This window comes from Anser cygnoides, chromosome 24 (assembly GCF_040182565.1).
Source record: "Anser cygnoides isolate HZ-2024a breed goose chromosome 24, Taihu_goose_T2T_genome, whole genome shotgun sequence".
Taxonomy (NCBI): domain Eukaryota; kingdom Metazoa; phylum Chordata; class Aves; order Anseriformes; family Anatidae; genus Anser; species Anser cygnoides.
Window position 1 is genome coordinate 6,570,426 of NC_089896.1, and position 10,459 is coordinate 6,580,884.

The following is a 10,459-nucleotide window of genomic DNA, read 5'->3' on the forward strand; positions in this document are numbered from 1 at the left end:
GCCGAGGGGGCGGGGCGATGCGGGGGGGCGTGGCCGCGTGCCGGGGGCGGGGCTGGCGCCGTGCCGGAGGTTTGTCCGCTGGCGGCCGCCATCGCGGCGCGGCCCCGCCCGCCATATTGTGCCCGGCGCTGGCGGAGCGGCGGCCGGAGATGGGTGAGGGCGGCGGGGCGGGGACGGCACCGGCACGGGGGGGGGGACGGGGGAGACGGGACGGGAGCGGCTGAGCCGGGACGGGCCTGGCCGGGGCCGGGCCGCGGGCGGGGCCCCCGTGAGGCGCAGGCGGCCCCGCCCCGCCCCGCCGCGCTGAGGGGGCGGCTCCCGGCCGAGGCCTGCACCGGGCCCCGGGGCCGCCCCCCGCGGCTCCAGAGCGGCGCCGGGCCCGGCACGGCGGCCGTGGGGCCCCTGAGACCCTCCTGGGCCCCCCCCTCGTTCCTCTCCGGTCCCCCCCGGCCTCTCCCCCGGCCCCTCCGGAGCCCCCGGGCCGCGTCCTGCAGCTCCCGAGGGGCTCCCCCGGGCCCCCGGCCCTGCCCCCGGGCCCCCAGCTCAGCCCCCGGGCCCCCAGCCCTGCCCCTTCCCCCTCTGCCGTGCCCCAGCCCCGCTGCTTTTGTGTCCCAGGCCGGTTCTGTGCTCTGAGACCCCCCCCAGACCCCAGACCCCCCAGACCGCTGTGCCCCCCTGCTCTGCCTGGGGGCGCCCGCCTCAGGGCGCCTTTGGGTGCCCGCCTCAGGGCGTCTTCGGTTTGCTCGGGTCTAGCCCCAGGCACGTCGCTGCACCCCCTGCCCCTCCTTGTCCGGGACTAGGCCAGCGGTTCGCTGGGGGACGTATGAGCGTGGCGTAAGCTTTGCAGGTTGTTTGAGAGCGGTGTCTGAGTCTTCAGTGAGTTTTCTTTCTTCCAGTTAATTGCAAACTGGAGAACAGCAGCCAGAAAAAGAAATTATAATCATTTGGTGCGACCTGATCTGAGTTTTGTCACAGCTCGGATCCCACTGGTAGGGAAATGGTGTGTTCTCATCCCGTCCCCTCTTTAAGCTGTATAGATTTACTTGTATAACTTTAAGTTGTATGTTGTAAACAGGACCCAGAGGAGATTTTTAAGCCCTGGGATTATTATTATTATTGTTTGCACTGTGGCAAGCAAGCCCTAGAAAAGCTAACTGCAGGCTAGCATCCCACTGAGCCGTGCACCGTGCAAACACACAGCAACAGCAAATGCCCAAAAAACTCTCCAGGTGCTTTTTCTCCACCTTAAAAGAGCACAAAAAGGAAAAAGTCACCTTGTGCGCTTTTGCAGCGTCTCTTATAAAAGAGCTGTGAGTATTTGATTCTAGCACAAAACCGGGCAAAAGGGGACCGAGGTAATACCCCCAACTTATTGAATCCTTTGGGCAAATTGTTTAATGTCTCCGTAAGCGCCTTGCTCTGCCAGGGGAACAGGGATAACACCGCCGCCATGCAGATTAAATTCCTTGCAAACTGCCGTGGGACGGAGGGAGGCATGAAAAGCTTCCTCCTGCTGCCTCGCAGCCTGCACGCGTCAGGCGTTAGACGCCCGATCAAGTCGCAGCGCCTCAGCAAGCTGCTGCACGCCCTGGGAGCGTCGGGAGCTATCTGGGCCGCATCTCTGGCCGCTGGCGATGCAGGAGGAGACGGAGCCGGGCTTAGCCCCCTGCGAAAAGGGCCGAGCGAGGCCGCGTTGTCTTGCCCCGTGCTGCAGGCGGCGGGTTACCGCCGGTCAGCAGCGCGCGGTGAGCAGGTGAGCCTTACTTCTAAACCTTCTCTTTCCAGTTTTGAGGACCGAAGACATCGCCACGCAGTGAGGAGCCGAGAAGCCGCCCCGCAGAGCAGCCCTCCGCACCCTCTGCTGTTATGGCAGGGGGAAGGCGGGGCCCCAACCGCACGTCCTACTGCCGAAACCCCCTCTGCGAGCCCGGCGCCGCTGGCGGCTCCGGCCACTCCACCAGTTCCTCTGTCACGGGCGTGCGCTCACGCACCAGGTACGTCGGGTCGCCGGGTCCTGGGGGGCAGCCAGCCAGGTGCTCCCCTCCCCGGCAGGTGTCGGCCATCCGTCGCACTCTGCTGGCTCTTCTGGGGCTCAGGGTTTTGCTGTCTCCCACACCTGGCTGAAATCCTTTCCCCGTACGTGGCAGTGTCTGTGCTGCATGTCCTAACTGGGTTGCTGGATTCTTATTTGCCCAAGTGCTTGGTCAGACCACGACAGACTTCCATGAGCGTTCAAAAGCCTTCAGTGACCGTTCAATGGAAAGCAGGAGTACATTTTTTTTACCCAAAGCCTGGCTGTGGAGTTCTGGTTATTGGGTCTCCTGTGCCCCTGGGTTTGTCATGGGAGGTATTTCTAGGGTAGAGTTTAGCTAGGTCAGGTGATGTGTAGGCTGCGTTTGGTTCTTCTGCAGATTCTGGCCCAACTGGTTGTTGGCATTTCTGCTTCTGAGGTGAGAGGGGTGAAAAGAGAAGCCGTGCACCAACAGGAATATGTACGCAGGCGGCACCTTGTGAACTGCCTGCATAGCAAATGTTAGATCCATCTCAGCCTCTCCCCGCTCGTGGCCCTGCGCCAAGAAATGTGTGTGGAGACAGTTATTCAAACAAGTTACTGCAAGGCTGCTGAGAGTGGAGCAATCCACCTTGTACGTGTTTTGCTGTGGTAGTGTGCACAGAAGTCCTCATCACGAAGCAGGGAATGTAGCACAGACCCACACCCCAGCGCACCTCCAGGTGATGTGGCTGTGTGCCGTGCCGTGCGACACCGGTCGCCTGAATGGCAGCCCAGGCTGGGGAACCCCAAAAAGCTCCGTGCCCGTAACGCCTCTGGGAGCTGCGTTCTGCAGGAAGCCCCAAGTGACGGCGTGTATGTGTAAAAAAGGCCTCGGGTCTGTGTATAAAGCCCTCCGCTGGGGAACCAGAACTTGTCAAGCTGGGACTTGGGGGATTTCAGAGACAGCTTGGGTTCCTAAAGTTGTCCCCACACACTTATTTCAGGCTATCAGCCTCCTGGTTTAAAAAGCACAGGTTGATCCACCTGTGTCCACCCCGGCTAGAAGTCTTTCTGCAGTCGCTCTCTGAGACTCCTGCGATTTCATTTGGGGATTTTCAATAGGAATTTGGCACCTTGTGCTCTGTGGTTCCTTTGAAACCCACACCCAGATTCCTCTGACTGTTGTTATTTAGAGATTGCAAATCAGGAGAGATATATCTGCTGTATATTAATTCCCTTCCCTTTGATTAAAAGGGTTGGTGTCTGGAATTGTGTGCGTGCTCACACAGGAATACGCTCCTCTGACTAAACTTGTTTTTCCCCATCGTTGAATAGAAGCTGAAGAATGAGAAAGGGCTTGTGTTTAATTGCTTTGTATTTCATGTTCAAGCACTCTTAGAAATGTAAATAGCAACTCGAGGCCCAAACGCTCGCAATTAATTAAGAGGGCCACCGGTTGCCCCTTGAACAGCCCAACACAGCCACGGCTTTTGAACCTGCCTCAAAGCGAGGGATTTAATACCAAATGACCTGGCGCTGCAGGCTGGCCTGGTTCCAAATATTGCTTTCACCGGGAAAATTCCTGCTTGCATCCGCCTGGAAGAGGCGTTCTGGAAGTCCTCGGGGTGCTGACACGGCTGGTTTGTGGCAGCTCCTGGCCGTGATAGCCCGCTGAGGTCCCTCGGTTGGTGTTCGACCCTCCCTCTTGCACAATCCATGGGCTGGAGGGCAGCGCCGTGCTTGTCTGGGGAAGTGACTGCTGCTTCTGCTTTGCCCTGGTAGGAGCGGTTCAGGTACAGGCCTTTCCAGCCCACCCTTGGCAACGCAGACAGTCGTTCCCCTCCGGCACTGTAAGATCCCAGAGCTGCCTGTGGAGAGGAGTGTGCTGTTTGAGCTTCAGCTCTTCTTCTGCCATCTCGTTGCGCTGTTCGTCCACTACATCAACATCTACAAGACCGTGTGGTGGTACCCCCCCTCCCATCCTCCTTCACACACGTCGCTGGTAAGCACCAAAGGACAGCTGCTGCCTGGTGACATTTACAGGCTCTCTTGGGTTGTTAGACGTGAATCTTTCTCTCCCTGTTTTACGCAAACTACATTTGACTCTGCAGCCCTGGAGGGCTGCTCGTGTGGCTTTCGTTTGGCGACTTTTGGGCGCTGGCTGTCTGCGTGGCATTCTCTTCCTGATCTTGGAAGAGAGAGCCCAAGGAGAAAAGAATGCTTTAGAAGCTTCTCTGTTGAATGTGGCTTTCTGCTGCCCGATGGAAAGCGGAATCATTTTGTTCTCGTTGCTGCAGAATTTTCATCTTATTGACTTCAACGTGCTGACGGTGACAACGATCGTCCTGGCACGCCGGCTGATCGTCGCTATTGTGAAGGAGGTAACGTCCCCAGGCGAATCTCAGAGCCGTTCTTCCCTCGGGTGAAACGTGAAGTTCTCTGTCTCTGTTGCAGTTCCAAACTCTTTTGTCCTTTTCCAATGAACTTTGGGCTGTGTCCCAGTCAGGAAGCTAGGTATGGTTTCTAATTGGAAGAAGAGAGAAACGAGCATCTCAAAATGCTGCTCGTTACTCTCACTGTCCTCCTGGGCTTGTTTCTGAATCACTGTCTCAACTAGGCTGTAGTAATTCTGCGTTGTTCCTTGCGAAGAGCAGCGTTTGGCTCTTCTCCTGTTCTCTTAATTTATCTAGCTCTCTAAGGAGGAACCAGTATAGTTTGGTTTCTGCTGACTGCAGAAGCTTTCTGTGGTGAGCAGGTCCAGGAAAGTGGGCCGGTGGCCTAGGTAAGGTCCAGGCCTTAACAAGAAACTCTGAGAGCTCTCCTCATTCCGGCTTGAGTGAGGCCCCGGGTTCTGGAGGCTCTGGATTCCAGCCTAAAGGCGGCCTCCCCTTTCGGGAGGCGCTCAAATAATGCCTTTCGCTAGCTCTTCCCTCGTGCATAGGGTGTTGGTTTTACAGATTGAGTGCTGCCCGTTTACCGTTTGCTCCCTGGAGGAGCAGCGAGTTAGTCTCCCTTCAGCCCTGCTCCTTCTCTCCCCGCAGGCTTCGCAGAGCGGCAAAGTCTCCCTGCCACGCTCGGTTTTCCTGGTGATCACCCGGTTCGCTGTTCTCACTGGCACGGGCTGGAGTTTGTGTCGATCCATAATTCACCTTTTCAGAACCTACTCTTTCCTTAATCTCCTGTTCCTGTGTTACCCGTAAGTATCCTTCTATCATTCGTGTGTGATTTCTGATGTTGCTTCAGAGCAGTGGATGTTGCTCAGGTGAAAGGAAGTTTGGAAGTAAATAAGCCCTTGATTACATGGCAACAGAACTTAACCTACCCTTTGCAGTCTTGCTGCGTCACATTTCCTCTTGGTTCCAGGGCATATTTTTCCCATTTGCACACCTTTCAGCCCTAATGTAAGCATTAATTACAGTTCCTAGATTGCTTGTGTCATCTGAAAAGGATTGTCTGTTTTTCTCATGGTATTCAAAGAACCCGTTCCTTCAGCTTACTTTAGTCCTTAGGTGCCTCTGCCAGGTGGAGAGGATCAAACGCTTCCCTGCTTCATGTTAACCAAGAGAAGGAAGCTGGTTGAATTTCCATTCAATTAGTGGAGTTGCTCCCTTCCCTCTGGTAGAGGCAGGAGGAAGGATCTCGTAAAGACGTGAGACTTGGTGTTCTATTGGTGAAGGTGGCCTGGGTTGTACGGCCATTTGAGGTCATTTTGGTGAAGATCTTTTCTGGAGTTTATTTAAGCAGTAGGTGCCATTTGGGACAGGGATGCAGTCGTAATGCTGAGGCACTACCGGTAAAGGTGTTGCCCGGGGAGCTGGCAAGGCCGTAACCACCTTTCTGCACCTTGCTGCTGCAGGTTTGGCATGTACATTCCCTTCCTCCAACTGAACTGTGACTTTCGGAAGACGAGCCTCTTCTCCCAGGTGGCCAACATCGGTCCCAGAGAGACCGGCGAGGTGAACTTCAGGGGCAGAGACTACCTGACTGTCCTAAAGGAAACCTGGAAGCAGCACACCCGACAGATGTACGGCATGGAGGCCATGCCCACTCACGCCTGCTGCCTCTCCCCAGATCTCATCCGAAATGAGGTGGAATACTTGAAAATGGACTTTAACTGGCGGATGAAAGAGGTGCTGGTGAGCTCCATGCTCAGTGCCTACTACGTGGCCTTCGTGCCAGTGTGGTTTGTGAAGGTGAGCCAGAGCCCTCGCTGCTCTTGCAGCCCTGCGCGTGCATCGTCCCACTCCTCCCAGCATGGGACTGGCTGGGGAGGACTGGGGAGAGGCGGGCGCTGGGTTAGGGTTGCTGTTAGTGAGATGCGCATCCGTCTGCTCCGTGAGGAGCAGTGTCATCCTCTCACCTTCCCCAGGAGCTAAAAGGGGGCGTTGGACCCCAGTCTGACCAGCCCTTTGCGTGCTGGCCTTCTGTCAGGACGCAGCTCGAGGACAGGGGACTGACTTTAACCAGGGGGCCAGTCTGAGAGAGGATGGGTTTTATTAGGTTTCTTCGGTGCTTTATTTCGGTTCCTGGTATGTGGTGCAGTGAGACGCATCTAGTAATAAATCTGTCAGACCTCAGGGCTGAGCCCTGCGGGACTGGTGCCCCCGCCCAGCAGCTGAGCTGGGGGAGCATCAGAAACACCTCCCCATATTTGGTGATCCGCGATGACAGCGTAAATGTTTTGCCGCGGTGTGTTCGGGAGCTGTACAGCAGCCGTCCTATGTGGGCGCCTCTTTTGGAGGAAGGATTAACGGCTGCGCGAAAAGCCCTCGTTCTACCTGCCGGAGCGCTTTGTGTTTTGATGGCTTCGTTAGGTGAGGCTGTCCAAACACGTTGTCACAGTCTTCCTGTCCCCCCACAGAACACGCAGTACTACGACAAGCGCTGGTCGTGTGAGCTCTTCCTTCTGGTTTCCATCAGCACGTCTGTGATTCTGATGCAGTACCTCCTGCCTGCGCGCTACTGCGACCTGCTCCACAAAGCTGCGGCGCACCTGGGCTGCTGGCAGAAGGTCGACCCAGCCCTCTGCTCCAATGTGCTACAGCATCAGTAAGGAACCCTCCGGGGCGAGGGCCGGAGCTTTCTGTTTCTGTTGGTGCGAACTGAGGCTGGGTGGGGGGCGCTCGGCTTTCAGCCGTCTCTCTTCCTCTTCTTTTTGCTATAAAAAAAAAAAAGAGAAAGAAAGAAAAATGAAGGCAGGGTTGTGAGCTGACACATCTGGCATGGTACAGACGCTATCTGTACTGTCCACTTCCAAGTGCCGCAGGCAGATCTGATTTTGGCAAGACGCCTGCTGCTTCTGGCCGCAGGTAACCGCAGTTTGTCACTGCCACAGTTACCTGCCCCAGCGGCCCAAATTCTGCCCTCACAAATGACCACGGCTCACCACCGTGGAAAATGCCGCGGCCACGGCTCGTACGTTGTCCTGGCTGAAGGGGGAAGGCAGCAGACCCCCCTTCTGCCCCCAGACCCCGTCTCCAGCTGGGCAGGTGGAAGTAAAAGCGCTCTGCTTGTCTTCTGCAGGTGGACGGAGGAGTGCATGTGGCCACAGGGAGTGCTAGTGAAACACAGCAAGAATGTGTACAAAGCTGTGGGTCATTACAACGTGGCTGTGCCATCGGACGTCTCGCACTTCCGCTTTCACGTAAGGTCACATTTCCTGCTGGGAGCGGAGGCGTAGCACCTTGGCAGGACGGCAGTCCGTTTGTCCCGAGCGCCTCAGAGCTCCTGGTGGCACGAGCTGGCTCTCTGGGCGGGAGAGCTGCCCGCTGGGTGTACCAGGGCAGTGAACAAGCTGGATTCGGCAGCGTTGCACGCTAGTCCCACGTCTGCCTTCGGCGCTGCCAGGAGGGTGACTGCCCCGTGCAAAGCTGGCCCCTGTGCAGAGCTGTTCTGGGTAACGGTGGTGTCCGCAGAGGGGATCCCACAGGGCCGCCCCACGGGCCCCTGCCTCACGCGTCCTGTCCCAAATGGATCTGGCGGGCTGCGCCTGCGCTCGGTGCCTCACTGTCGCCTCTCCTACAGTTCTTTTTCAGCAAACCACTGAGAATCCTCAACATCCTGATCCTGCTGGAGGGAGCCGTCATCTTCTACCAGCTTTACTCACTGATTTCTTCAGAGAAGTGGCATCAGACGATCTCACTGGCTCTGATCCTCTTCAGCAATTACTACGCCTTCTTCAAGCTGCTGCGTGACCGTCTGGTGCTGGGCAAAGCCTACTCGTATTCTGCCAGCAGAGACTCAGAGCAGAAGTTAAATTAAAACAATTGCACTGACGCTCAGCTTATTACAGAACAAACAGAACGAGAAACCCTCAGAGCTTTGTATTTTTGTTACCACTGCTTTTTTTCTTTGATAACTGATGTAATTAAAAGGAAAAAACATATTTTTTTACTCCCAACAGTTGTTTGTGTGTTTGTTGTCTGGTAAAGTCCCATGAGATGGCCTCCTGCTTGTGTGCGAGAGGAGCAATTTATTAACAGCAGTGCTTAGAGCTGAGAGGTGCGAGGAGTGCTGCTCTGCGGGGCTCCAGCTGGCACCAGGGGGGAAGACGGGAACGGCCTCGTCCCGTCCGCGTCCCGTTGCGGGCCCTGACCCTGTCTTTTCCTGGGACCCTGCAGAAATTCCTGCGCTACTCACTGCTGCTCTGGCAGCAGGGGAAGGTTGCGGTTTTTAACTAAAAAGGTTTTTGAAGTGCTGCATCCCCTCGCTCTGGGGGAGAGCCTTGCGGTGTGCGCAGCCCCCCCAGCGCCACCCGTCCCTGGGGCTCGGTGGCGGTGACCCTCAGGGAGCCCTCAAACACGGGGTCAAACCCGGGCGGGTGCACGGGGCTGGGGCAGGGCCCTGCACCCCCCCAGCCCCCGGGGGTGCGAACCCCGACCCCCCCGCCCCAAGGAGCCGCATCACCGAGGGGGGGCCGCTGCCGGGGGGGGGGGGGCTCGGCACGGGCTCGGGGGGGGCAGCGGGAGCCAGGAGCCCCCCGGCAGCCGCCGCCGCCCCCCGCCTTTGTTCGGGGGGGGCCCAACGCCGCCAGGGGGCGCCCGGGGAGTGCGAGGGGGGCCGGGATCGCGGAGAGCCCGAGCGGCTCGGGGGGCGTCGGAGGGGGCTCGGGGAGGGGGCCGGGGCTGGGGGCTGGGGGCTTTCCTCTGCTCCCCCACCTTCCCCTGCCCCCCATCTTTCCCCTGCCCCCCATCTTTCCCCTGCTCCCCCCTTTTTCCCCTGCTCCCCCCTTTTTCCCCTGCTCCCCACCTTCCCCGTTCCCCCACCTTCCCCTGCTCCCCATCTTTCCCCGTCTCCCCCTTCCCCCAGCTCCCCACCTTCCCCTGCTCCCCGACTTTCCCCTGCTCCGTTTTTCCCCGCCCCCCCCAGTTTCCCCGGCTCCCCAGGCCTCCGCACCCCGGCGCAGGAGCCCAGCACCCAGCCGGGGACGCCGCGGGGGCAAAGGCCACCGGAGCGAAGCCACCGCCACCGCCACCACGCCGGCGAGGCCGAGGGCACGGCGAGGAAGAGGAAGAGGGAGCAGGAAAGCGAGGGGCTGGCGCTGGGGCTGGTGGCCAGCCCAGGGGGGTCCCCAGCCCGTCCCCTGTGCCCCCACCAGCCCCGTGCCCCGGGAGCAGCGCGGTGCCGGCACCCGGAGTGCTGCGCCCCGGCCCCCTCCCCGCCGCGGCGGGAGGAAGTGGCCGTGTCCTGCCTTTCCCGAGGATGAGGATTTCCTTCCTCCCATTGAGCGGGGACCCTGGGGTTAGCACGCAGCCGTGGGGCGCTTGGCCCGCAGGAGGAGGGGGTCCGGCTGTGGGGCACAGGGCAGGGCCCCCCCCAGGACGCAGCCCCGGGGGCAGCTCCCACCGGGACCCCCCTCTGGTCCCCCCGCCCGGCCGGGACCCCCGCAGCCTCCCCGGGGTGGGGGACGAGGGAGCTGGCATTGCAGGGATGGGGAAGGAGCCCTGCAGCCATTTCCTTCTCTTTTCCCTCGGCTTTGCCCCCCCTCCCCTCGCTCAGCCTGAGCACACTGCAGGTATTTGGGGACACGGCCAAGCGCAGCCGCACGAGCCCCCCTCGGGGGTGGCAGAGCCCCTTCTCCCACGGGGCAGCCAGGCCGGGGCTGGCCGAGCTGCAGCAAACAAAGCCACAATTTTGGGGCTCCCAACTGCCCCAGGATCAGCAACACGACCCACGGCACCGGGCAGAGCCCCCAGCCCCGGGGGGGGTGCCTGCACCCCGCTGCTTCCCGGCCCTTCGTCCCCACAGGGAGAGCGCGTTCCCAGCAAGGCCCCGCAGCTGGGAAGGGCGGCGGGGAGCTGGGGGGGGGCACTTCTCCTTTCCCTTGAGTCACGGGGCGGTGAGCGCAGGGGTTTTCCCCGGGGACCCAGAGGGGATGATGTCCCCGGGGAGATCCCGGGTGGGAATTCCCCCGGGAGCAGCAGGGTGAGCCTCCCAGGGGACGCTGGCCCCGGGGGGCTGCAGGCA

The 10,459-nt window shown here is 59.5% G+C and overlaps 2 protein-coding genes across 6 annotated transcripts in view; both read left to right on the forward strand.

Annotated features, from left to right (window-relative positions):
• The window catches only part of TINAGL1 (tubulointerstitial nephritis antigen like 1), a 181,908-nt gene extending 181,260 nt beyond the window's left edge, over positions 1-648 (forward strand). The window contains exon 12 of the mRNA XM_066982630.1: positions 385-648. Coding sequence (XP_066838731.1) covers positions 385-633 — 249 coding nt within the window. The 3' untranslated portion in view covers positions 634-648. The remainder of the gene's footprint in view (positions 1-384) is intronic.
• Positions 23-8,393, forward strand: TMEM39B (transmembrane protein 39B). Of its 5 annotated transcripts, none has more exons than XM_066982634.1 (10): positions 60-153; positions 897-1,000; positions 1,786-1,994; positions 3,776-3,995; positions 4,291-4,374; positions 5,035-5,189; positions 5,850-6,186; positions 6,855-7,042; positions 7,517-7,637; positions 8,018-8,393. In XM_066982634.1, the coding sequence occupies exons 3-10, from the start codon at positions 1,867-1,869 to the stop codon at positions 8,252-8,254; spliced, it is 1,470 nt and encodes a 489-aa protein (XP_066838735.1). In that variant the 5' UTR covers positions 60-153; positions 897-1,000; positions 1,786-1,866; the 3' UTR covers positions 8,255-8,393. The 5 variants fall into 5 exon arrangements, with proteins under 5 accessions (XP_066838734.1, XP_066838735.1, XP_066838736.1 ...); XM_066982635.1 differs by having other exon boundaries at positions 897-989; XM_066982633.1 differs by lacking the exon at positions 897-1,000 and having other exon boundaries at positions 23-153.
• Positions 8,394-10,459: the final 2,066 nt, after the last annotated feature.